Source organism: Pyrgilauda ruficollis, unplaced genomic scaffold (assembly GCF_017590135.1).
Source record: "Pyrgilauda ruficollis isolate IOZ18807 unplaced genomic scaffold, ASM1759013v1 scaffold18, whole genome shotgun sequence".
NCBI lineage: Eukaryota > Metazoa > Chordata > Aves > Passeriformes > Passeridae > Pyrgilauda > Pyrgilauda ruficollis.
The window spans coordinates 2,198,651-2,223,771 of NW_024516984.1; the positions used below are offsets into that span (position 1 = coordinate 2,198,651).

A 25,121-nucleotide genomic window follows, 5' to 3' on the forward strand; every position below is an offset into this window, starting at 1 on the left:
GACTGTGGATGAAACCATTATGAAACAAAAACAATTAGAAGAAACAGTTCAAAATTCAGAACTTTGAGACATGTCACATTAGCAAAACCTTTACCCAGACCCTCAATTAAGTCCACAAATATGTATGGCCTGAGAATCAAAGGGTAAGAGATTCAGTTCCCATAACCAAGATATGTAACTTCACTGTAATTAATTTATATCATCTGAAAGTAGAAATTTTTGAACAAAATTTTTTAAACAGCTTCTGCCTGTCCTTTTCCATCAAGACAACAGTAGTACTTCTAGCAGCTTTGATAGTGCACTAATTTTATTCAGTGCCATCACAATGCTGAAGCAGTTACTGATTTCTTTATTCAGGATTATGTCTTTCTTAAATAAACAAGATTCACTGAGTTGTGACTAATGCGTGTCCTCAGCAAAGTTTTCATGCTATTAAGAAAATTAGTGAGATATAGGAAATAGTCTCCTGTACAGATCCCCCTGTATAATAGCATAAGAATAAATGTTTTGTCAAGTGTATAAAGAATTTACTGCTTTTGCATTCCAGGCAATGATGAAAACTATTCGAGGATAAGCCCAGTGTCTGTTGTCTAACTCTTTATCTCATTTATAGCTTCTGCTATTTTTTCCTACTGAATCTGGTCAATAGTCCTGTCCTACTGTTGTCAGTATCACTTCATCCTCATGCCACCATGTCCCCTTCCTGGGACCATCACCGTTGCTTCTGCCTCAAACTGGTGTGCCAAGAAGCTTAAGATGAGAAGCTTGCATGTACAAGAATGCTTCAATAGCTCTTCTCCATATTTTGGACATTTAGGTCACATTTTGAGGGTGCACATAATCCAAGTGAGAGACAGCAAAAGCTACTAACCGAGAGAGCTTATTGGGGACAATAATCAGAGCTGTAATAAGGTGATTTCTTACAGAAGTGGCTATCTCAAGGTGTAAAATCCTGTATTATAATAGATGACAAATATTTACAAAGGATTTTCTAGCATTCAGAGTGGCTTCCTGGAACCAGAAAGTTTTAATTTATGCAGTAATTAAAAAGCTGAGGTTCTTTTCATTCTGCTTTAACATGATTGGGTGTTGTGATGATAAAACTTTATGGCAGCAAAATTACCAGCACAGGTATTTTAGTAACTCTTGAGTATGGAGTCTGAAGACAAAGCATAAAAGCTTCCTGATGCTAAGGAAGATCCTTGCTGTCTTGGTGCCACGGAGTGGGACAAGCAGAAGGAGCTATTGGTTTCTGGAATCTGTGCCTCAGAGGCCACAGCAGGCTGAATGACACAGCTGCCAGCACTTGCCTCTGCCTTGTGTCAGCAAGTGAGCTCTGCTACACAACTTCAGAACCCTATTTTCATTCAGATCTTCCTTTTTCTTAGGCTCTCCCCCAATAAATGGAGGTAAATTTTACTCTCAGGGAAAGCACAATGCCTTGAGAGCCCAGACAGCCATAATGGCCCTAAATCCTTTGTTTATCTCACAGCTGTATAAGCAAAGAGCAACAGAAAGGACCTTGGAGACCAGCACCTGAGAAGTTAAAGAAGACAGTAACACCACATGCAGGTAACTCTCAAAAGCTCATTTCTTAAGCCACTTCCAAAAGTCATACACAAAAGTGAAGGAAGAAAGGACAAGTTGATAGTAGTTGTAAACTAGAGCTGAAATCAAAGACAGTTCTTCCATAAATTACTGTAGGGTTGGTTTGGTAGGGCAGGATTTTCTCAGACACTTCCCCTTCTTCAGGGGTCTACATTTCATGAGTGATTGCTTCCTTCTTAAGGAAGTAATTCACCTTTGCAAAATGATTCAGGAAGGCTTGGTCAGGGAAGTGCTTATGTACTTCCATAGGAACTTACAGACTTGTGAAGTCTTACAAACAGCTTCCAGAGGCACTGAGGTGCCTCTATTTTTTAGAGCATTTAGCAATTCTCATCTTTTAATTCAAGAAATATTAGTAAATCAATAAGGTCTCAGAGATAAATTATTGCTGCCTTCGGCAGATTCCCTTGGAAGCTGAGGGTATTTAGAAAGTCAACTCCTATGAAAATTGTTGGAACATGCTGGCCATCAGATTTACACCTCATTTCATGGTCTTTTCTTTTGATGAATTTTGTCTACCTGTACAAAATTCTCAATAATGAAAGTGTCACCAATGAACCAGGCAAAGTCAAACCAGCTAAGAAAACTGATAAACTCCCAATATTTTCCAGTGTCAGTCAGAAAATTAGTAAGATTAAGAATAACATTTAAAATTAAAATCTAGCACATTTTAATTATGTGCATATTAGAAATCAATGTGCATGTAGAAAGCCATTCTAAAAAGTCATGAGCAATCTCTTATTTTCTCCAAGGACATTTTGGGCAATTTTCTCCTGCCTGTAGAAGATTGACCAAAAGTAAAAAAACCCAAACATATACATTTATATTAATAGCTATTGGAACATGAAATCAGACGAGCAAGCAGTTTTCAACATGACCAAAAATGTGAAGTTCAAATTTCAAAACACTACTAATGAGTATGAGCATCAACAGGTCTCAAAGGGAGTATTCATAGCAGATTGTACTGTTGGACATTTCCCAATGAGTAAAGCAAACAAAACAAGATTATGCAGTATGAGGAAACAGCATAAAATAAAATACTCTCAGAAATTATAATACTAAAAAAGCAACAGCAACAAAAAATCCACTTTGATTTCATCTGAAGCAAACATTTCTCACTCAACAGGAAACAAGCGTATTTCCTTTTGGTTTTCAAATTCTGTGTTTATAAAAACATTAAATGAATTATTGCTTCACATGCTCCAAATGCATTGCTGCGGTCCTAGACTGCCTTTCCCACAGGAGGGACTTGCTCTGCCCCCAGCACTACACTCCCACCCCAAAGCAAATCTCAGAGGAGATTTGAGAGAAAAGCTACTGTAGCCCAAATCTAAGGAAAGGATTAAAAATTAAAGCTAGCGCCTTACCAGAGGGTAGGTGATATGCTTGCTTCCTTTAGCAGAAAGGCTGCTGAAATAGAACAGTGTCTCTCAGGCTACTGCTCTAAATAAACACCTCTGTTTTACCAGGATGGGTAAGTTAACACCCATATGAATAGCCTCTTCTCTCACTCTCCGTCTAGCCTTGCCTTACCTGCTATTTTTATTACAGTAGCATGAATATTGAAATCAATAAGAGCTTTCAAGAAAGATCTCAGACTCTCCTGGAATTTGATTTCTCCAAACAGCCTCAGCTGAGGTCATAAGCAGGCAGAAGGCAGCAACTGCTGCTCTCTATTCCTAAGAAAGTTGTGATAGAAGTAAAACAAAAGGAAACTTGGGGGCGGGGGAATCCTTCATCCATATGTCACTGAAACCATGAATAACTAATGCAGTCTAATTCCTTCTTGCCGATTTAGAAAGCCACAATGGAATTTTTACTAACACTATGCAAAGATGTTTATTCTGGTGGTATAACTTACTAAATCAGAAAGTCTTTCAGAGGGCTAGACTAGCAAAGAGTTGTGGTTAACTGAAATTCATAGGTATTATTTAATTTCAAACAACCAAATGTTCTTCTGGTTTTTTTTTTTTCCAAATTTTCTTCTAAGTTTAATATATGCATTGTTAGATATTAATCAACCCAATTATTTTTCTTATTTTCAGAATTACAGATCTGTGTCTTTCATAATAATTTATGACATGATGTATGAGACACAAAACAGGCTGATCTGGTGTTAAGATCTTAATTAAATAAGCTTAAAAAAACCAAAACCCTAGGATAAAAATAAGCAAAGAAAGAAATTATTTACCCAGTGTACTCAGTTAGTCTTCTGAAGTAATAGGTTGTCCTGTGATATCCTGTAGCAAAGCCAGTATGGTATACAGCATAATATCTACTGAAACAAGTAAACATCCAGAAAATAAAATCTTCTTGGCAGAGAGAAAAGTTAATGAATGCAAGAGCACTAACCTGGGATTTTTGTTTTCCGTGAAGAATGATGTACTCACGTGCCAAAGGGCATCTGGAAGGAGCTGATCCAGCAGGTCAAGAGTCTTGTCACTAGAGCTGAGGCACCAGATAAGAGCAGTTCATCAGACTGGACCACTAATCCACACAGGAAAGTAAAATATTTGAATCCAAGCACAGGTATCCCTCCAATACGCCTGAGCAGCCCAACTAGAAAAGAAGCAGGAGCATAGAATCGTGTTGCACGTTCCATTCTGTAACCCACGGTGACCAAAAGGAATAATAAAAACAACACAAATCTTTCTTTTATAAGCCAGTGCTCTTCCTGCTTCTTCATTTCAAAGTAACATCTTTTATAAACATGCTTTTTGTGATAGACTGAGACAGCTATACGTTTAATGTTCACACAGAAATGGCTGTGCTTTTTAAAAACCCTATTCAAAGCAGGTTTAGGACAAATTCATTGAATAAACAGCTTTCAAGCTGTTTTATCTATGAAGGATGAGAGTTCTCTAAGTCTGCCTGCCTGAAAAGATTGCACAATTCCAGCTGCCTGCAAGTGTGTGGTCACGTACATTATAATGTAGCAAGAAGCTTTTTGGCAACAGGATCGATTTGCAGGGATGTTGTTCCTTGTTGGACAAACAGAGGCTGAGCACCATGTTCTTTACTCAGGGCCTCTGTCATCTTAAAGTCTTTTTATTCTGCCAGGGCAATGTTCACAAACTATAGCCTAAAGCCCAAAATATATATTTTCAATAATGCATAATTACTTTCACTCTGAAATTTGAACTTGAATTTGTCTTGTTTCTGATTTGGGGCACCAAACTGGTTTTCTGATTGTGTTTTATACTGAGGGACTTTGCTATTAGACCACCTTTATATTGTCCATTTATCCTGCTCCTGAGCCAGCCTCAGCCCTTTGTTTCAAGTCTGTAGAAGCTGCATGTTGGAACATGACACCGAGTCTTTTCTTCATGAATGTCTCCCATATTTCTATTGGTCTGATCCTCATGTTTACACACTACTGGACATTTGCCATAAATTTACAGGAACGGCACATAAATCAACGTTGAGCAATCATAAAGCATGCACTGTGCACAAAAAGGATTTTTCCTGAACATTTATTCTTTAAACACAAAATCTAGTTCCTTTGCCAAGGAAGACTACATTTAATCTTGCATTTTAAGTTAGCAAGATGGATAATGTAAAGAAGTAAATATGAATGCCTTTGTAACAAGTTTTTCTTACTCAGTTTTACAGTTTTTCAGGATTTGATAAAAATGTTTGCAGTGAAGCTTCTCCTGTACCAACTTACTGTTCACAGTAATTCTTCTGTGTGTCTTAGTTACATATAAACACACATTTCCTGACTGAACAGCAAAATTCATGCTTGCCTGAATAAACCTGTGGCATTTTCTGGTTTCTTGCCCACACTTCCATTACTGCTCAGGAAAGCTTTTCATACTCTGCACTGGAAACAAGGCTACTTCAGTTATTTCCAGAGCTCTCTTCATTCATACCATTGCTCAGCTGCAGCAAACAGCTCAGTGGTGCCCCTGCCAAGTCCTCTGCTTCCTCCTGTTCCATAACGCTGCCCTCTGTGCCTCAGCCAGCACAGGCCCTGCAATCCTCATCCACAACAGATGCACTTACACTGAACCCTGATTGAAAACACACTGCCAAACACCCTCTACCATTAGCTGCAAGACTCTGAATGACAAAGGCCACCATTTGTGTCGTCTTGGTAAAATCAGATCTTTACTTACTTTGCCATGAAGTCAATGCAGGAGAGAATGTAGCTCACAGACCAACAAACTTCTTCCAACCATGTTAACTTCAGGTATGGGAGCAGAACACAAGGAGCAGTCACTACTAAGTGACAAGGTGCTAAAATACCATACAAAATCTAATGCCAACAAACACTAAATAATATGTGTAGTCTTATGTTTCTATTTTCCCCAGTGTACATACAAAAAGACATTTCTACGTGGACATTTAGAAAGGCTTTCAGTGAGCTGTTACTACTCAGAGAAAAGCTTTTACTGTCAGTCTGAAACATCAGCAACTTTTCCCCTTGGAGTGAAAAAACAGGAAAATCTGTTAGGAATTGCAATGAAGAAAGAGGAACGTACAAAATACTGTTAAAACAACTGTAAAACAACAGAAGTGTCAGATTGTGGCTTATACTGACCCTCAGGTCTATCACCTCCATAAACCCTTCACTCTGCGTGGCCAAGCACACAACCTTCACCTCTCTTCCCCCATGCTGACCCCAAATCATTCTCCTTATGTCCTTGTCTCTATCGCTCAAGACCCAACTGTGGCTGCCTTCTCCTCCCTTTCACTCAAGGAAATTTGTGTGTGCCCAACATGTTGGAGAGGGCTGGTTGATGTTGCCCAGAGTGGTAGTGTCTGATGCCCTGGAAACATTCAAGGTCACACTGGCCAGGACTCTAAGGAACCAGATCTAGTTGAGGATGTCCCTGACCGTGGCAGAAGGGCAGGACAAGCTGATCACTAGCAGTCCCTTCTAACCTGAGCTATTCCATGATTGTACTCCATCATGGAGAGAGGCTCAGGGTCCAAGGAAAGAGGAGGGAGATTGGCCTGAGTTTTTATACTGAATAGCCTCAGGGTTTCCTTGGAGGGCTTTGGCTGGAATGCTCATCACCTTACAGACGTGGGTATATTCAGAGTGGGGGTAGAAAATGACTTTTTCTGCAGCTGTGCCACCTCAGCGTGATGGCACAGAAAGAGGAGCAGCCCATAGTGATTGCAGCAGTGTGACAGCACCATTCCTGAATGTGACTCCATAGGGTCACATTTATCACTGTAATTAAGGCAAATCAAGCTAGTTCTGTACTGACAGGCAGGAGTCAGCAGGGACACTTTGAAAGCTGCAGGATGCTTTCTTCCCTAATGTAGCTGCCTTACAGTGGGTCCTCAGGAAACTTCCTAATACATGAAGAATTTTGGACACACATTGAAGAAATGTTACTTTGCCACCTTGCAAGACACAAATCATATTTTAAGCACCAATAATAATGAACAATGTGGCTTAAAATGTTCAGTGAAACACAGTTTTGGCACCAGCTTTCCTCAGACCTCTCCCTGCTCGACATCATTAGGTCTGCTCTAGGAAAAGCACAGCCATTCATTGCACTATAGCCCTGGTTTCAGCTATCTAACTTTAATCTTACAGCTTCCAGAGGGAAGCAGGATAAAAAGCAAATACCCAGTTTATGTAAAAAACTTTCTTTATTAAAAACAATTTTAAACTTCTCTTATCCAATAAACTATACATTGTATTCTTGTGATTCAGTTCACAAGATCATAAAGATATTGAAAAAAGTAAGCTGTTGGCAACCAGTAACTACACTGAAACTTGAATAATTGAAATGGGGCAGATCTCACATCTCCATAGGTTTTGAAACAGCCATCACTTAAGATTTTTCATTTATCTGCTCTTTTTATATGGTAATATATTTCACCATTCTTGTATGTGGAGTTTGGATTTTCCCAAATTTTAGATAGCCTGAGCAGAAATTGTTGTTATTTATTAGTGCTTGCAAAAACAATCTGCCTGTGCTGTGTTCTGACAAATTAGGACAAATAATTTTTTTACTAGTTTTGAAGTCATCTAGATAAAGTCACAAAGGTCTTGTGAAATGAACTGAAGAAAACACCACATACCTTTTCCTCTCAGGTGGCCCCACTTGTGCCTCAACATGTCACCATCCTTCAGACAGAAAGGACAGCAGAGATGTGATCTGGAGAAGGTTAAGGCAGGTGACAGCAGAAGAGACCCCTGCACATCCAGTGTGGCAAGGCAGGACATGATTGATCTTTGTACAGACCCAACTACTTATGTAGTTCATTATGTAAATAAATAAAATAAAATAGAGTTAGAAGTTTGATCTAGCAACATGACATGAGAAGTATTTATGGCAGATGACAAAGGTGAGGGGTGGTAGGATGGCAAGTGACAAAGGCAAGGCAGATGACCAAGGGAATGTTAACGAGGTATTAAGTGAGGATGCCCTTATGTAAGTTCTTCCGGGATCTCATCCTACTATGATTTCAGGAATAGCTGAAGTGGTTATAACCACACAATGTAAAATGCTACAGCTATAGCCTTTCTCCTATATCACTTCTGAGCAGAACAAAGATGACAAACACAACGTCCTCCTTCCACTTGGGCTCCTTTTTGGACTAAAATTCTTCTTATGCTGTGGTCTGAGGCACTTGCTCTGGCAACAAAATGGGAAAAAAAACGAAACCAAACCAAACCAATCCTGCAAAAATGAAATACAATCTTCCTCCCACCTACACTCCTCTCCTGTGTGCACACCAGCATGGTTTAAGGAAGGATGTTTATTATACACACAGCAGAATAGACCTGGAAAAGAGCACCTAGATTTTTTTTTCCCTCCTCTGTGAGAAAGAGCAGATGGAAAGAGAAAAACAAACATGCCATGTTAAGATTAAGATTAGCTGTCTCAATCCTGTGAGATGAAAGGAAAGGATGTGTATAAACAGCAAATATGTAAAATGGTGAACTTTTAATGTTTTTCTTTGTCATGTATAAACAAAATACTTTTACAAAATGAGTCAGCAACCATCAATTGTTTGGCTTTATGACTGCACTCGAAATTATTAATTGGTCACTGATCAAATGCAGGCTAGAAGAACTCAGGGTCGTTTCTGATACTCTACAAAGGTACAGTAAAGAAAAAAGCTGCACATAAATAAAATACTATAGAGAAACAAGAATCATGTTGTAAGAAATATTCACATGGTTTCATAAAGAAAGAATAAATTTAAAGATGCAGTCTTTGAGAATTAGCTACAATATCTGGATAAGGCTGAAGTCCTAGCTGTTTGTTATCTTTCAACTTCTGTACTATAATTCTGGCAAATTCCTCTCCTTGGCTGTCTGAAGTATCAAGCAATTGTCGTACTTTTGATGTCCTTGTAGGTTTGGTGCTTATAAGTTCATAATCTTCTTTCATGAGTAAAAATCTTGATAGAAGAGCATCCAGTGATTGATTCAAACATGCTTCAGTCATCTGATCAATAATTTCTTCTCTTTTACATTGGATCCACTGATGAGCTACATCCTTTTGTATGGCTTCCAATATAAAATCTGAGATGGAAAGGATTAGAAAAAAGGAAGGGATTGTAACTGTCAACAAATATTGCCACAGAACAAAGAACAAGCAGAAAAAAACCTATTAAAATGTTCCAATTTGACAAATTTAGTGGTTAGAGCATTTATTCTATCTGAATCACAGAACAATTTAGGTTAGAAGGGACCCTCAAGGAGGCGATCTGATGTAATGGCTTGCTCAAAGCTGGGCCAATTTCAAGGATAACTCAGGTTGCTCAGGACCTTGTCCAGCTGAATTTTGAGCATCTCCAAGTGATGGTACTTCTGCAGCCTCCATGGGCAACCTGTTCCAGTGTTCAACCCGACCTGGTACTAAAAAGAAACAGGTGGTAAATTCACTTTCCAGGGGGATTTTTATTGAAGGTTACTGAAAACATCCCTGTAGTTTCCTGGTATTTTTCTCAAGGTGAGGTTTCACACAATGAAAGGGTGTTGATTCTCATATTTCCAGAAGAGGGTTGAAGCAATAGATTTTTATAAAGTTGCATGTTATTGTGATGCCCCTCAAAAAAAAAAATCTGAATAATTAATCATTAAAGTTTCTTTTTGTTAACTTTTGTGTTAACTTTTAACAGCTATTTGATGCACAAGAATATAATGTAGTGGGCTCCCAACTAACACAGAGGATCATTACAGGTGAGATACTGACACAGTTGCTGCTTCTCTTAGCCCCACTATTACTAAATGGAAGACAGGAAAGCCTAAAAAGTGAGAAGTGACAGGCAGCAAGGTGACTAAGTTTGAGCTAAGTTTTCCTCCTGTTCTGCTGGACTGTAGCACTGCTACAGCAGTAGGAAATAGAAGAAATACTATGAGCAAAGGGAATGGGATAAAGAAGACCCATGGCAGCAGGAATCTGACTAGGAGGAGAGAAAAAAAGCTAGTAGCTACAGATACCTGTACTTGGCCACATTTTACACATTTTTGCTTATTTTGTAATGTAAGTCTACAAGGACAGAAGAATTACTTAATTTTGCATTCTTAATTTGCAGATATTTTGTTTTCATTTTGCAGGTGAATAACAGTTCCAGTTTCCATTTCATACAGACATACATTCAATGTTAAAACACTTATTGTGGGTCTTGGAATCAAATTGCTGTACCTGAAGGAATTGGCGATGACTGCAGCACACGGGATGCAGAACTTGAGGCATCTGAAATACTCCTGGCAGATGAGAGACCAGCACTGTATGGATGCACAAGGAGTTTGGCACTTTGAGTTACAGACAGATTTTCATCCACACTCTGGCTGCTAAGAGAGTGTAGACACCCAGAATTTCCATCTTAGACAAAAAAAAAAGGATACAAAAAAGAAAAAGAACAAGCTGTATTACTTCTGCAGACAAATAAAATACACCCGTTGGAGACTATTTAGAGCAATTTCACAAAAGAAGTCATAAACCAACTACTTTTACATGATATACAACAAATTAGTCCGTGTACTCAAATTCCGAGTACATTTATGTCCCTCATATTTTACCAGGGCCTGACTATGGTTTGGGGTCCTGCTTTATTTTAAAGAAATATTGGGAGTATAAATCTGGTAGATGTGAACTTCAACGAAAAAACTCTGTTTGAGGGAAAATTTTTGTAGGGACTAGAAGAACAAAATAAATCCTTTGAGTATCTGGAGAGGTAACTAAAAGTCAGCAGGAAAGCAGACTAATTTATTTTGATGAAGTTTGGCAGTGTATCAAAGATGAAAATATAAAAATTCAGATGGGGGAAAAGGACATGAAGAACAGTGGGAGAAGTTAACATTCAGAGGGAAGCCAATAGAAGCTTTTTCTAGTCCATCAAAACAGGATATGACTTCAGGAAAGCTTCAAGTAAACTTTTGCAAATAAAAGTAGAAAGGATTTCTATCGGGGGGAAGTTTAACAGCTTCTAGCTTTAGAATTTTTTTATAGTAGAAATGGTGACAGATATGAAAGCAGCAGTAGGAATAACACAAGGAAGAGATAACAAACAGCTGGTGAGAAAAAAACTACAGGACCTGTCCCTAACTCTGCAAATAGCTTTGATTAGACTTTCACAGTGTCACTTGATAAAGACACAATAACTAAGATGGTAACTAAGAACCAGAGATGCAAGAATTCAGATGAGCATCTCAAGACACAAGGTAGCCCCATGGACAACTTGAGATTACCTGTCCAATGGGGAAATCTGAAGTTGTATTCCCAGCTCTTTCTTGACCTGTAGAAGAATATGTCTGTAAGTACACAGAGCAGGAATAGGAAAATGTGGAAGAAACTCCATTCTCAGTATTTTAAAATGGTGGACTAGAACTCATAGTAACTAGTATTTTATTTCATGGTCAAGGGAGAAAGTTGGGCAGAGCTATGTACTGTAAAGCAGCAGATATTATCTACTGCATGAAAAAGGGGAATAGGAGACAACCACTCTGAGTGAAAGATCATTGCAGGGAAGTATTCCAAGCAGCTGTGCTGGGATAGATTGTTATACATTTTTAGGCACACAAATTTAATTTCATAACATAAAGACAAGACTACTGGGATTGTACTGGTATGAGAGAATACCAGTACATGATATAAAACAAATTAGTAGGAGAGAATACCTGGACCAGTGAACACAACATAAGAAAATGCAATCATAAAATCACACAATTGTTTCTGCTGGAAAGACCCTTGAGATCACTGAGTCCAGCACTGCCAAGTCCACCACTGCCCCATGTCCTGAATGCCACGTCTACACATCCTTTAAATACCTCCAGGGCTGGTGACTCAACCACTTCCCTGGGCAGCCTGTTCCAATGCCTGACAACTCTTTCCATGAAGAAATTTTTTTCTAACATCCAATCTAAACCTCCCCTGGCACAACTCAGAGTCATTTCCTCTTATCCTACTGCTTGCTGCTGTTGCTTGTCAGTTAAGAGGCCCCCACCAGGCCATAACCTCCTCTCAGGTAGTTGCAGAGAGCAAAGGAGCAAAATTTCCTCTCTGAGCCACCTTTTCTCCAGGCTAAACAACCCCAGTTCCCTCAAAAAAAATAATATTGAGAGTTATTCAGATGTTATTCAGAAAGAAACAGATTGACTCAAATTACTCAAAAAGAACCTGGGTGACCTAGAAGAATGGAGTAACAGAAATAGAAAAAGCAGGAAAAATATGAGATCTAGACTTTCTGTTTCAAGCTGGGGCTAATGATTAGAAATGAGATGAGGAATAAAAACAACTCCTAAGTAGATTATTCTGTAATGAAGGAACTTGTGAGAAAGGAAAAATAAAATTCTAAGGTGCAGTTAAGTAAGGGGGATTTTGTAGACAAAAAAAGTTTGTCATCTCTCATAATACTATGTAGCCTTAGTTCACTTAGAACATGCACCAGGAGGACTAGTTAGGATACTATGAGAATAAAGAAGTTTATTTTACAATGGGATTTCAAAAGAGTGCATCCTGTTCATCTAGCAAAACAAAGTATATTAAAGGATTACTCTCTGTATCAGAAATGAAATGGGAAGGGGGAAAAGAGCTGTTTAATGAAATACCCAAGAAAAGCTCACGAGGGAAGGGAAAAAAAAAAAGTAAAGATGAAAAGAAAGGCTAAAGCTAGAAGACAAGTCTAAACTCTGAAGAAGCAATTTTCTGAAGAAGTATTCTGATTGTACTGATAGAAAAAACAGGAATCTGTAGTCATTAACTCAGCTAGACTCTGTAGCCATTTACTTCTGCTTTTGTGCTATGCCAAACTGCTCTGTTGCTCACAGCTACCTGGAATAGAATTTTCACCTGAAACAATTGCATGTGAGTTTGAAAAGCAAGATGAATGTCAGCCTTGCTTCCCACTACAACACTACCGGATTCAGCTATTGGCGAAGTAATAACGAACTCTTCTGCAGTAGAGTTTTGTAGGCACTATTTTCACAAGCTTTACAGTATCTATATATAAACACAATAAAATCTGAGCAATGACTCTATAAAACAACCACCAGCTGATCAATCAGATTAATTGTACCAAAACATTTTCATTGATTCCCTCCACAGGCAGACACAACAATTCACCACAGAAACCAGCAGCAAGAAAGGCTGATATTTCTCGTTATCTGATGTGATTACCCTTAGAGTCCATGCTCATGCTCAAACTAATACTCCATGTTCTAAAATTCATCACAACACACTTATTAAGCTAGGTAAATATGAGTTATTCTTCATGTTTGAGGTTTTTATGCTGTATAGATAAATACTTCAGTTGAGGTACAGCCGAAGTACCCCGCACTTGCTTTCTGCCATTTTCTCCCAGTAACTGGAAGTCCTTAAGCCTCCAGTAATTTATTTACCCAAGTTCTTCCTGTATTTATACCTTTCTAGTACACTGAGTAGAAGTTCAAAAATGTGTATGTCTTCAAACAGGAGCTGAAACAGGAACTGCCTTTGCTCTCCCATTTCTACCAGAATATTTCTGGTTTTGCAGCACCTCAGAATACTTTTTGATGTCATTTTTTTTAGCAGTGAAGTCAATAGTCTTGTCTGCTTTCATACTCCTGGTCCCTGCAATGCCAGAGAACACTATATTCTTTTGACATATGTTTACATTCTATCAAGGGAAGAAACTTAAATGCAGTTTTAGTTTCACAATGTGTTGCTATTCCACCTGGGTTCCATTGTATGTTTCCGGCTTCTGATGTCAGCAAAACTTCAAAATTGAGTTTTCTCAGGGAACTTTTATTCATAAAAGGGGACAACTACAAAAGGTCTGTGCAGATACTTTTGCAAAGCAGTCTATTAAAGACTTTTACTTACTGAATTAAAAATTATCTAGAAACTTGCACTGAAAACTTTGAGTTTACTCAGCTTCTAGAATGCCTTAAAATATGTAGCCTTTTTAATATTCAGAAGTAGTTCAAAAAAAAAACCAAAAAAAACAAATCCAGTTAACTAAACTGACAAGAGTCTGAAGGGACAAGAAAATGTTAGCTCTGCACAACTCTGAAGAGGAAAACTGAACCTGTGAGCTGCAAAGACCTCTCAGGTGATAGGAACAGAAAATCAGAGTTTAAAAAGGCTAGTTTTTTACCCAGAGAATGAGGTTCACAAAAGACATTTTTTTCCTGACATAAAGAAACCCAATTTTCTACTACACAAATGCAATGTCACAGTGTGAATGTAAAGCTGCAATGGCAACTTAAATTTACACAAAGTCAAGAGTATCTCACCTGATGAGAGCATATTACACTGGGGAATAGACTTGAATTTTGATGTATCTGGAGGGATGCTCTGAAGGGGAAGTGCATCACACTCTATGGAGCTAGAGTACGTTGGCTGAAAGAAATCCAGGTGTATATTGAACAGGCACATTAAACAAATATGAAGTTGCAATGTTTTTACAAATAACCTTCCCATCACCATGTTTTCCCTGCTATCTAAATGCTCAATAGACAGCACAATTAAAATACAGTAAATCAGAAGAAAGCATGCAATCCCAATACTTATGTATTTTCAAACATGACAGCAATTTTGTATACAAGTTTAACTACTAGTAAGAACCAAAAGCAGCAGCATTAAGAATCAAAATATAAATGCAAATCTATATTACCCTATACAGGCAAGCTCCGTAGAGGTGTAAGGGAGCAGTAGACAATCCCTTATTATTGGCAGGCATTATGTGCTGCATTCCTCCTTGAGGGCATCACAGACACACAGAATATGTGGAGTGGAAAGAGACCCACAAGGATCATCAAGTCCAACTGCTGGCCCTACAAAGGACCACCCCAAGAATCATTTGCCCAAGAGCATTGTGTAAACACTTAAACTCTGCTGGGCTTGGTGCTGTGATCAATTCCCTAGGGAGCCAGTTCCAGTGCCTGACCGCCCTCTGGGTGAAGAACCTTTTCCTGATATCCAACCTAAACCTCCCCTGGACAACTTCATGCCATATTTACAGCTTTCCCATATTTAGACGCCCTTCTAATTTCTGCATACTCACCCTCTTCTATCTTCACATATATATGGCTTTTCATTTGTTATACCCTGGCTCAGGTAATGCATTTTATGCCTTTCCTGACTGCACAAGAAGTAAAGTGCAGAACAGCTCCCCTTACCAAGTTAAACTTCCTTTAATCTCTCAGGATGCTGACATACCAAATGCAACATGTAAAGTATTTACCTTTTCGGGATTCAGAGGTATATTTAGAGGTATCTGCTCCACATTTGCTTTCTTTCCACTCTTGTAAATACTTTGTGATTCATACAGTGACTGGAAGAGAAATATTTACCTGTATTAAATTTCTGCTATGAAACAAGATGACAATCTTGCACAAATGCATGTTTCAACCAGATGCAAGATTAGATTAGACAAAGGAAACTGAGGAGAAATGACAAAGGACATTACAGTTCTTTTAGCAAGTGAAAGTTACCAACTTACTTGACCAACTCATAACTGTGACAAAAGCCACTTACCTTTGATCTCTTTAAGAGAAGTACTGCTTCCAGCATAGCTATTTCATCAAATGTTCTCAGAACTGGCTCCAGGTCTATTAAACATTCTGAACAAAGGAAGAGTACTTGGTGAATGGTTTGAAGTGGAAATCAAGTTGTCACTGTGCCTGTGTCACTGTGAAGTGCCTTCTTACATTTACAAAAATAATTTTTTTATTGACACATATCAAACCAGTTATGCTGCTAAAACAGAAGCTGATTTCTTCTCTTAGAACAGTTCACACCACCAAAAGAAATGTACCAGAAGAGATCCACGATAATGTTGGACCAGGATAATGCAAGTCTCACACTCATGGAATGGAGCGATTGGTGAGTTTGCTGTGTTTTAATGTAGCCCCATCAAGCATGATTAGCAGAATAGGACCCACACACCATAAGACCTCAGAGTGGGCTGCTGTCTTCTCACTCCAGAAGAGGTGTTAAAGATTTATATCAGAAAAATAAACAAACACACCCCAAACACAGCAATATCCAGAATACATGCCTAAGGCATGAGGCAGGGCCAGAGAAGATGGGATAATCAAAGCACTGACCTATCACATCCAGTGAAACCAAATGACACTGGCCTCAGTGTGTCTGTGTCCCTATGCTATGGTAATTGCTTAAGTTCCCCATCAGTGAGCTGCACTTCCCCTAATTTTGCAATAGTTTTGCAACTTCTTCTTTCTTTTTATGATAGCAAAGTAGTGGCAAAAGCAATGCATGTTTTTGTTTTTTGTTTTTTTTTTTCAAAGACCATCTTACTACACACATGGCACTAAAAAGAGAATCCAAGCTAGCTCATACTATAGTACATATGCCAGATAATTTTCCCTTCAGTGTGACCACACGCTTAAATTACTTGCTTGGAAAAAAAATCCAGTTCTTGCTTGATAAAGGTGATGCAACAATTAAAGTGTGAGGGAAAGATTTACACTGAGATGCAAATACAAGCTGAAGTCACCACAACTTATCTGATGTGCAGTGGCTCACTGGTGTTGGTTGGGTGCTCATAAATCCCACAGTACTCATTTTATGCTTCACTTTTCCCACCCCCTCTTAAAAAACCCCAAATTATCTTCAACAATAAACAAAAACCTCCAAACATAAGTAGTTAAACAAAACATGTTGCTTTTTTACAGGTAAATTAAGAGATGGTAAATGCACAAGACTCCAACAATCAACCTGGTTTTATGGCACACACATAATTCCACTCATAAAAGTTTGTTTACAGACATGAAGGAAGCAGCCAAGCACTTTATGATAAGCAGCAAGACCAAGCACATAGATCTCCTGATATCTTTAAGACTTCCCTTTCAAGACTATAGCCTTGCTCTGTAAGTACCATGTTCAACAGAAATGTGGCAAGGTAAACTCACTTAAGAATGATGGTCTTTCATCTGGGTTTTGTGCCCATCCACTTTCCATCAGTCTTATGACAAGCCCCCGATGAGGAATGTCCATTGATAGACTTCCTTCACTCAAGTCTAGTCTCTGTCCTTGTGACACACTGTACATTATCTGCAAGGGGTTTATAACTTCTGTCAAAACAGACATTGTGAAGTCATTAGAAATATATGCAATATGAAGAGCTTACTGTATAGGAGGAACAATTCCATTTGCATACATAGAATTTATAGTTCATCAAAATAAGGTTACATTTCTTGATTAACAAAAAGGTACTCTTAATTTATGAAACAACACTGTAATTAAAAAAAAAAAGATACTAAAAATAGTCTAATTTGAAAGCTATTTCAAAGTGTACTTCAACAAGATTACAAGTTGAATTATTAGAAAGTAACCCTTAAAATCAGTCCCCAGGTTTCATGTTTAACCTCTATGCAAGGCAGGAAAAATAAATTAAAGGAAGACATGGCCTTACCTTCAAATGGCTGTTTCCTTGACATAACTTCCCATATGATAACTGCATAACTGTTTACAGCATAAAAAGTAAAGATGATGTTATTTTAGACTACTAACACTTAACAACACAATATGCTCAGCTTTACATTTTATTTAAAACATTTTGCTAAAACGGTCCTGCAAGGACACATGGGACTGACTACAGCTAACTAAAATGTTGACATGAATATATGAAAAACAGCAGCTGACCTCATCTTGAACTAATTAATGCTATTAAGTACAGACAAGCTCCATGGCATATAAACTCCTATTCCAAATCTGTATCAACTTGGCTCTGCTGATACATTGTGAATTACACACCTGGAGTTTAAATCTCAGCACACAAAGTGACCCCCAGAGAGCCAACTGCTCTGTCCTAACTGCAGTATTCTGGCATCTTCCCAGTATGGACTGACATTCCCTGACATTCCCAAGGGAAGCTGGGTATTAGCAGGGAGGATGGCTTTGATCCACAGCTCTATCCCAACACAGTGTCACAGAGATGGGTAAGATACAAACTTGCACTTGGGATGCCCACTCCAGCTTCCTCCTTCCCCATACATGCTTTCAACATTTGCAATCTTCTCCATAGGGAGAGATGTCACTTACACACAGCATTCACTTTCCAGAACAGACTCTTGGGAAGATTGCTCTGAACTAATGCCATGAGATTGAACACAGATGTGCTTCCTCAGTGACCTTTTCTATTCACACATGAATGGCAAGTCGTTCAGTGACTACAAACTTGCCCATCTTTAGTGAACTAGTCACTGTCTTCAGCCATCAGGATATATTAGAAAGAAATAACTTTAAACAACTTTGTAATTTAAATAAGGTTAGCTGATTTCATTTAAAAGCAGCATTGAACTCTCAGTCCTTCTCTGCAACTTTTCCTTACATACTCTACCATATCTGAATGAAGCTCTATTCCACGAAAAGATCCTAATATTAATCACAGCACTGTATTCAAGTATCTGGTTCTGCATTTAGAAAGGACAAACCAGGCTAAAGCTTCAGTGCTTCCATAACTTCAGAATACACACAAGGTGCTGACAAGTGTGTATTTCCATGTTTTCAGTCCAAGTCTTTATAAGCATTGCAGCAGTGTCATTCCAGAAAATAATCACCATGATCAAATGCTGTTAAGGCTTGCTCCCCACCCTTGGTATGAATGCACTGAGCTTCCTTCCTACATCACTAAGAAATTTTGCATACAGGTTATATTTAAGTGCCTGAAAACACTGTACCATCTGACAGCTACCAAGTAAGAATTAAAAAAAAATGAAGTAAAAACAAATAACTGATGCCTAAAATCAAACCATATAAAGTGATTTTTCGTAACTACTTACTCTGTTTACATTTTAACATTCCTCAGTGATAAAATTTACTCATGTGGCTTTTAATAAAAGCAGTCCTCCCTGTTAGAAAAGTCTGCTTTTGATGTATTCCTGCAAATCCATGCAATTGGTATAGCAAATAATTCCTTTTGTAGAAGTTAAGCTGCTTGACTGTTGTTGAAACAATTTGTTTCTTTAAGAAAGATCCCTCCTCCCAAATTAGCTTCACTATCTCAGCAACACTCAGCTGTGATCAATTAATGTGACATCCAGAAAATATCCTGCTATTTAATAGTATCTTTCATTCAGTTTGGAATCTCTCTACAGTTAAAGATTATTTTTTTCTCAGTTCTACAACACTGCAGCATTCCCCTTTACACTATTCCTGTTTTTCTTTCTTATTTCTGCTTTGTAGCATCTCCTTCTGATCATATAAGCATGGAACCTCCTGTGTGGCCTTTCTGGTGGTCCTTCACTGCCTCTGCACCTTCATATCTTCCTGCCTTGAACACCTCTCTTCCCAATGTTGTCTCAGTCTCTCTTCTTCTCACATAATCTCTTTCCTTCCTAAGTTATCTGTTTTTTATACCTTTCTGATGTGTTCTCATATTTTCTCCTATTTGGTTGTTATTCCTCTGAAAATATTATTTTCTAAGAAACATGTGTTTTCTTCCTCTCCACCCATTCATTAAGCCACCAGTCACCCTTTCTTTCCCCTCAATACACCTTTTATTTGTTTCAATGTTTTCCTTATCCGTATCTTCTCATCAAAGGGTAAAGAAAGCAGGTGTCTTGTCATCTGTAGTCTTTGGACAGGAATGTTAAGAAACTTCACCTGCTTCTTAAGGGTAACAGATAATTAAGGGAAATAGTGATTCCCTGGAAGTCAGTAGGACCCTCTGAGACTGAGTCATCTCTCACCAAGATATAACCCTGTCAGAGATCAGTGAAAGTAAAGGTGGCACCAGAATGATGTGACAATGTGACTTTGTCACAGTGATTGGCCAGTTCATGCCTCCTCAATCTTCCTTTACACATAATTCCTCCCAAAATTCTTCAAGTAATCTCTGAGCTCTCCAAACCATTTTAGACCAGCCAACTGTAACTCCAATATCCTCAGAGAGATTTCCTTTTGTTATATGGATCACCACCACTCTATTTACTATTCTACTACTTGTACTCAGGACAACACAAAACTACCACAACTTTCATAAAGTAAATTATTCCTTAACGAGATTACTGTAATTACTTTCTCCAACCCCACTATCCTGTTTTTATCCACCTCCTTTCCAAAAATACATTTTCTTCTTTTCCCCAAGTACATTCCAAAAATTACGTTATTTAATTACACAACTTATTGTTATTTGTGCAGTATGTGCATTGACTTGATGGTGTGAATGGCTTTCTTCTTTCCCTGCATTGTCTGTATGTGCACACTCATTTACAGAAAATAGTCCCCCACCTATTTCTGTAGTCTCAGCTTAATTTCGAAGCATTACACTTGTCACAGCACAGAAGTCATTAAATCCAGCTATCACTCAATTCTTTATTTCCCAATTCATTTAGCCTATATAGCTACATTATCATTGAAAAGAATAAAATTGCTGAGAATATGCTAAAATCTAAGTTCAGTAAATCATATCTGAGCTCAGATTTCAAGCCCCACTAGAGAACAACAGGAGTTACCTGTAGATATCATGTTTGACACTTGCCCGGGTTTTCTGACTAGGGTTGTAATCCTCAGGTGGCATGTAGATAATTGTCCCTCCTTCCGGCAAGGAGGATTCACTTCGGGACTGGGACATGGATATGACACGCCATTTGGACATGCCAAAATCTGCAATCTGGAAAGGTCAAATCAGTTGCTCTGAGAAGAAAAACTGGTTTTATCTGCTGACACGTGTTAGAAATTCCTGAAATACACCCAGCAAAAGGGGTCACCCACAGCTCTTAAGCTGACACACAAAAAGTATGTGGTTATCCTAGCAACAGGAAACATCAACTCCAGTCCATAATGCATTCCCAGGTCGTGACTCATATACCTATAGAGCTGCCCTATCGTGTTCTTTAAAGGAAGGACTCATGTACACTATGGATGAGGAATCTGCTGTAGATAGCTGTGCCATATGAAGAAAATCACTTTCTTGTGCTAAAAAAAGCAAACAAAAAATCATTGATTACTTGTAGCTCCCTGATTGTGAAGAAAGCACAAGTTTAGTATAAATCGTAGTAGTTGTCCATAACTCAGCTTGCCAATATCCCACGGCAGTTCCTCTCACAGAACAATTTTAGGGCACTTCACCTCACTCCCAAAACTAAGATGTATTAATCCTGAATCAAATTAATAAATTTGATATTCTGAAATTCCGTGCTGTACAAAGTTGCTGAATATTTTCTTTACTGTGCACTCTGGGGCCTTACTCCTTTCTACAGGATACAGTGTGCATACATGAAGAAGTAACTGACTTCCCTTTACCTCCTGAGACATTCAGAAGCCAGGGCAACAGATGTCAGATTAGGTTATGGATAAGGAGAGAGACATTTAGCAGAATGCACCTGCTGGCTGAGCTGCAGTGTCTGGCATACATGGGAGATAAGCAGCCAGCTACCAGCTCTGCACTTGTCCAGCATTTGCACAACAGCAAAAACATTTTCAACAAAGATGCCTGTGCAAGCACTGTGCCAATTAAGATAACAGAAACAAGCTTTCTGAAGGGCATACATCAAAATCTACAATGAAAAGTAACCTTTCTTCTCTACAACTCACTCTCATCAAGACTTCCTCATTGTAATTGGTCTTAAGTCTTGTTCATTCAGTAGATCAGAGACAGTCAGAAGCACCCTATAAATGCTGCTACTTTTATACATATGCAGTATCTCTTCTGTTTGGCATGCATGATAAACCTTGTTTGCATTGCCTGTCACTGTATTAGTTTACAGAATCTTGCTTCACTTAAAACCCTAAGGACACTCCTTACAGGAGGCAGGGCAGGTATGCAAGAGTTAACCTCTTCCCTTCAAGTGCCTCAGGAAAGAAACTGTTCAGATATGATCAGGCAGAGCACCAGGCCACACCAAAGCTGTTAGAGATTAAAAAGAGAGTGGATAAAAAAATGACTTGGACTAGCTCCTGATCAAGTTTATCAGGAAGCTCGAGAGATGGCACTACCAGCACAATTGAGTGGGAGCAAGTATGACCTGCTGAGGGTGTGAGCAGAGACAAAGCCACGTGAGGCACATTGCTGCCAAGAAAAATTTCTGTGCAATGGGGAAAGAAGAAACCAGCAGTGGATCTTTGCACAAAGGACTCACAAGGAGAGTCAACATACAGTAGCAACTGAAACATTCACTTTTCAAGTATAAATTTAGTGCAAGATATCTCTTAGTTCCATTTACTTGAGTAATATATTCCATCAATTATAAAACCGTATCTTTTTAAAATAACAAGAAACAACAAAACAAACTCTTGCAATTATGGAAGCACCTAAACATTTTGTCAGAAGTACTTTCAGTCTCTTTTTCACGTCATGGCAGTGATACTTTAACAGGCAGAATTAAAGTTTTTAACTACTGATACTTCTGCATGTATGTTTGCCTGTTCTAAGGGCTTCCCAAAAGCCACCTTCCAACATAGTAAGATTTCGAAGTTTTGCTTTACATGTTCTGTTACTACACCAATAGAACACATTTGTCCATATTGCATGGTAAGTATCAAATGGAGCATTAACAGTTGAATTTGACCTACTACCTATCAGAAGTGACTTGTCAGAGCATCTCAGGCAGGAACACTTTCTGTTTTCTTCTCAGGAAGGGCCAGATGGTGCAAGCCTTGGAAGGCTGACAAACCAAGAGTGTCACCTCTATTGAGTATCAGCTACTGCTATAGCAGAAACAGCCTAACTTCTATCTTCCTGGTCTTTTTAGACAGATAAAATCAACAACTGTGTAATAGAGTTTCCAAAAGAGAAATTCTAAAGTTCTGTCTGCAAGGATAAAAGAAAAAATCCACCATACAATTACATCCTCTCGATATGGCCACAACTTCACCCTTCCTCCTCTACAATAATGAAAACACTTTCACTCATTCTGGATGCTGAAGAACATAAGAATGAAATAACCCTACCTTGACATGAAACTCATCATCCAGCAAAATGTTCTGGGTTTTTAAGTCATGGTGCAGCAATGGAGGATTCATGTTGTGCAAATAGTTTACTCCCAAAGCAATTTCATAAAGAATGCGGAATCTCAGGCACCAGGGAATGTCGGGATATACATCTTTCTGCCAAGACAAAACCACAAAACCAGAATATCATCCTCTGTTCTAACAGCACACACAAAGACTTATTTTATAAAGTGACTTGGGCAAACAGTAATCTTTTAAAACATACATTACACAAACTCCTTAAAAAAATTGTAATCATCATTAAGACTCATTAGCTGTTAAAAGAAACATTATCAAAAACTAATTATGCAGTGCTATGTTTCCATTCCCTAGCATTCACATAGTAGTTCATGACTGCTATCATGACATTGAACATTTACTACACTACTCATTCACATGGAAATATGAATTACAGATTAACTTCTGCATGAAACTTGTAACGCCACTTATGAGTCCTACAAAAAGAATGGCAAAAATTATATCTGAAACTGACACTAGGGAACAAAAAAAAAAACTGTATTGAAACTATGCACAAAATACTACCTTTATAAATAATAATACAATAAGAAAAATGCAGTAAAACTCAACTGAAGTCTTAAAAGGTATATTGACACTAATGTCTTTATGAAAAACACACCTGAGCTCTGTAAGGCATGAAATGTGTACTGAATAAAGGCAGAGAAGAGACTTAAGTGTTACTGAGACACAACTGCAGTAGCAACACTGTTCAGGCCAAACTAATGGGAGCAACTGAGAGTTCAGCACAGGAGAAGTTACTCAAAGAATAAGATCTGGAAGAAATAATCATACCTGTTTATATTAGACTTTATATTATTTAGTTTCTATAAACAAAACTCAAAATATTCATTTTTTAAGAAATTATTCAAACTCATGAAAGAAAATCAATATTTGTATTGGCAGTAACCCAGACTAAAGCAAGCATAAGTATTTCAGAATCTAATTAGAGGACAACTGAGATTTTTAAAGTGACTATGTAATAATTCAACATAAAAACTTGTTATACGTCACAACATAAAGGAAAAAGTTTAACAAAACTTAAGTCAGCTGAGTTTAGTTGTGTTTTTGAGATACAGAAGGTCTATCTGAGCACCAAAACTACTAGAGATACTGACTGTCTTCTAGCATGAAATATTATAAATAAAATACTTCACTGTACTAATTAAGTATGAAAATTGCAATCTACTTGAAGCAGCCAGGTATCATATTTAAAGACCATAAGTGCACTTACCCCATGCAAAAGCTGGTTTAATGACCCATTGGTCATGTATTCTGTTACTATCCCCAGAAATTCAGGCTCGTTGCAGATTCCCAAAATTGGCAGTATGTAACTAAACCTGGCTTTGTGTAATATCTCTGCTTCTTTTAGAAGGTGGTTTCTATCGCTTAAAGAAAACAAGTAAACAAATAAAATACATTACGATACCAGTACAATGAAACTCCAGGCAAATGCTGGGGTCACTATATTCTCTGTCAATTCCCTGTATGCACCACATTTTCACCACTTGATTTCTACCATGCTGCTTTGAGAACAAGACAGTGTAAGACAAATCAGAATCTGCAAATGCAGACAAGACAGCTTCCCTGGTTTTGTTGTACCACACAAATCTATTCCCATCACACATTTCATCCATGTTTCAAATTAATAAGGATAAAGTCAGAACTTCCAGCTTCCACCATTCCTTGTAACCATAATAGTAGCAACCATCTGCATTTCTCTCACTTTACTGAACACCTTCAAACCCCGACTTTTCACTCAAGCCCAATATTTATCTCCTAGAGAGTGGAGATTTTAATACACATGATTCTCCAACCATTTAAATTAAGTCAACTCTAATGTACACTAATATAATAGGGGCTAAAGGAATGCACTTTTTGACTTCTGAAGGAAAGTAAGCTCCTTTATGAAGGAAAAGGAACAATTAACCATGCTTTGTTTTCACATAAATTGTTCCCTCAAGCAGCTCCTGCTTTGAATTGCTCTCTGGAAAAAACGTCCCCTAGATGCACAGGAAGCAGGAACAGACCAGCCTCATGATGGGTGCCTTTGCATGTCTGAATTTGACTGTGTGGATCCACTCTGGTACCTCAAAACTCCTCATAAATGTGGATTTGATGCATCTTTACAAATTCAGGCCT

The 25,121-nt window shown here is 38.2% G+C and overlaps 2 protein-coding genes across 7 annotated transcripts in view; both read right to left on the minus strand.

The window, feature by feature from the left end:
- Positions 1-4,094, minus strand: part of LOC121351937 (Y+L amino acid transporter 2-like) — an 18,838-nt gene extending 14,744 nt beyond the window's left edge. Inside the window, exon 1 of one of the 4 annotated variants that reach the window (XM_041464405.1) lies at positions 3,961-4,094. The gene's annotated coding sequence lies outside the window, so the exon portion shown is untranslated. Of the gene's footprint in view, positions 1-2,975; positions 3,072-3,141; positions 3,644-3,799; positions 3,886-3,960 lie in introns of those variants that run through there. The other 3 variants (XM_041464407.1, XM_041464409.1, XM_041464408.1) reach the window with 3 other exon arrangements.
- Positions 4,032-25,121, minus strand: part of RIPK2 (receptor interacting serine/threonine kinase 2) — a 24,337-nt gene continuing 3,247 nt past the window's right edge. The window contains exons 2-12 of one of the 3 annotated variants that reach the window (XR_005954861.1): positions 24,214-24,367; positions 22,926-23,081; positions 20,489-20,646; positions 17,446-17,495; positions 16,943-17,104; positions 15,546-15,631; positions 15,253-15,342; positions 14,303-14,408; positions 10,233-10,412; positions 7,654-9,106; positions 4,032-4,167 (exon numbers count right to left, since the gene is read on the minus strand). Coding sequence is in view for 2 of the 3 variants with exons in the window: in XM_041464403.1 (XP_041320337.1) it covers positions 8,781-9,106; positions 10,233-10,412; positions 14,303-14,408; positions 15,253-15,342; positions 15,546-15,631; positions 16,943-17,104; positions 17,446-17,495; positions 20,489-20,646; positions 22,926-23,081; positions 24,214-24,367 (1,468 nt within the window). In the remaining variant the exon portion in view is untranslated. Of the gene's footprint in view, positions 4,168-7,416; positions 9,107-10,232; positions 10,413-14,302; positions 14,409-15,252; positions 15,343-15,545; positions 15,632-16,942; positions 17,105-17,445; positions 17,496-20,488; positions 20,647-22,925; positions 23,082-24,213; positions 24,368-25,121 lie in introns of those variants that run through there. The other 2 variants (XM_041464403.1, XM_041464404.1) reach the window with 2 other exon arrangements.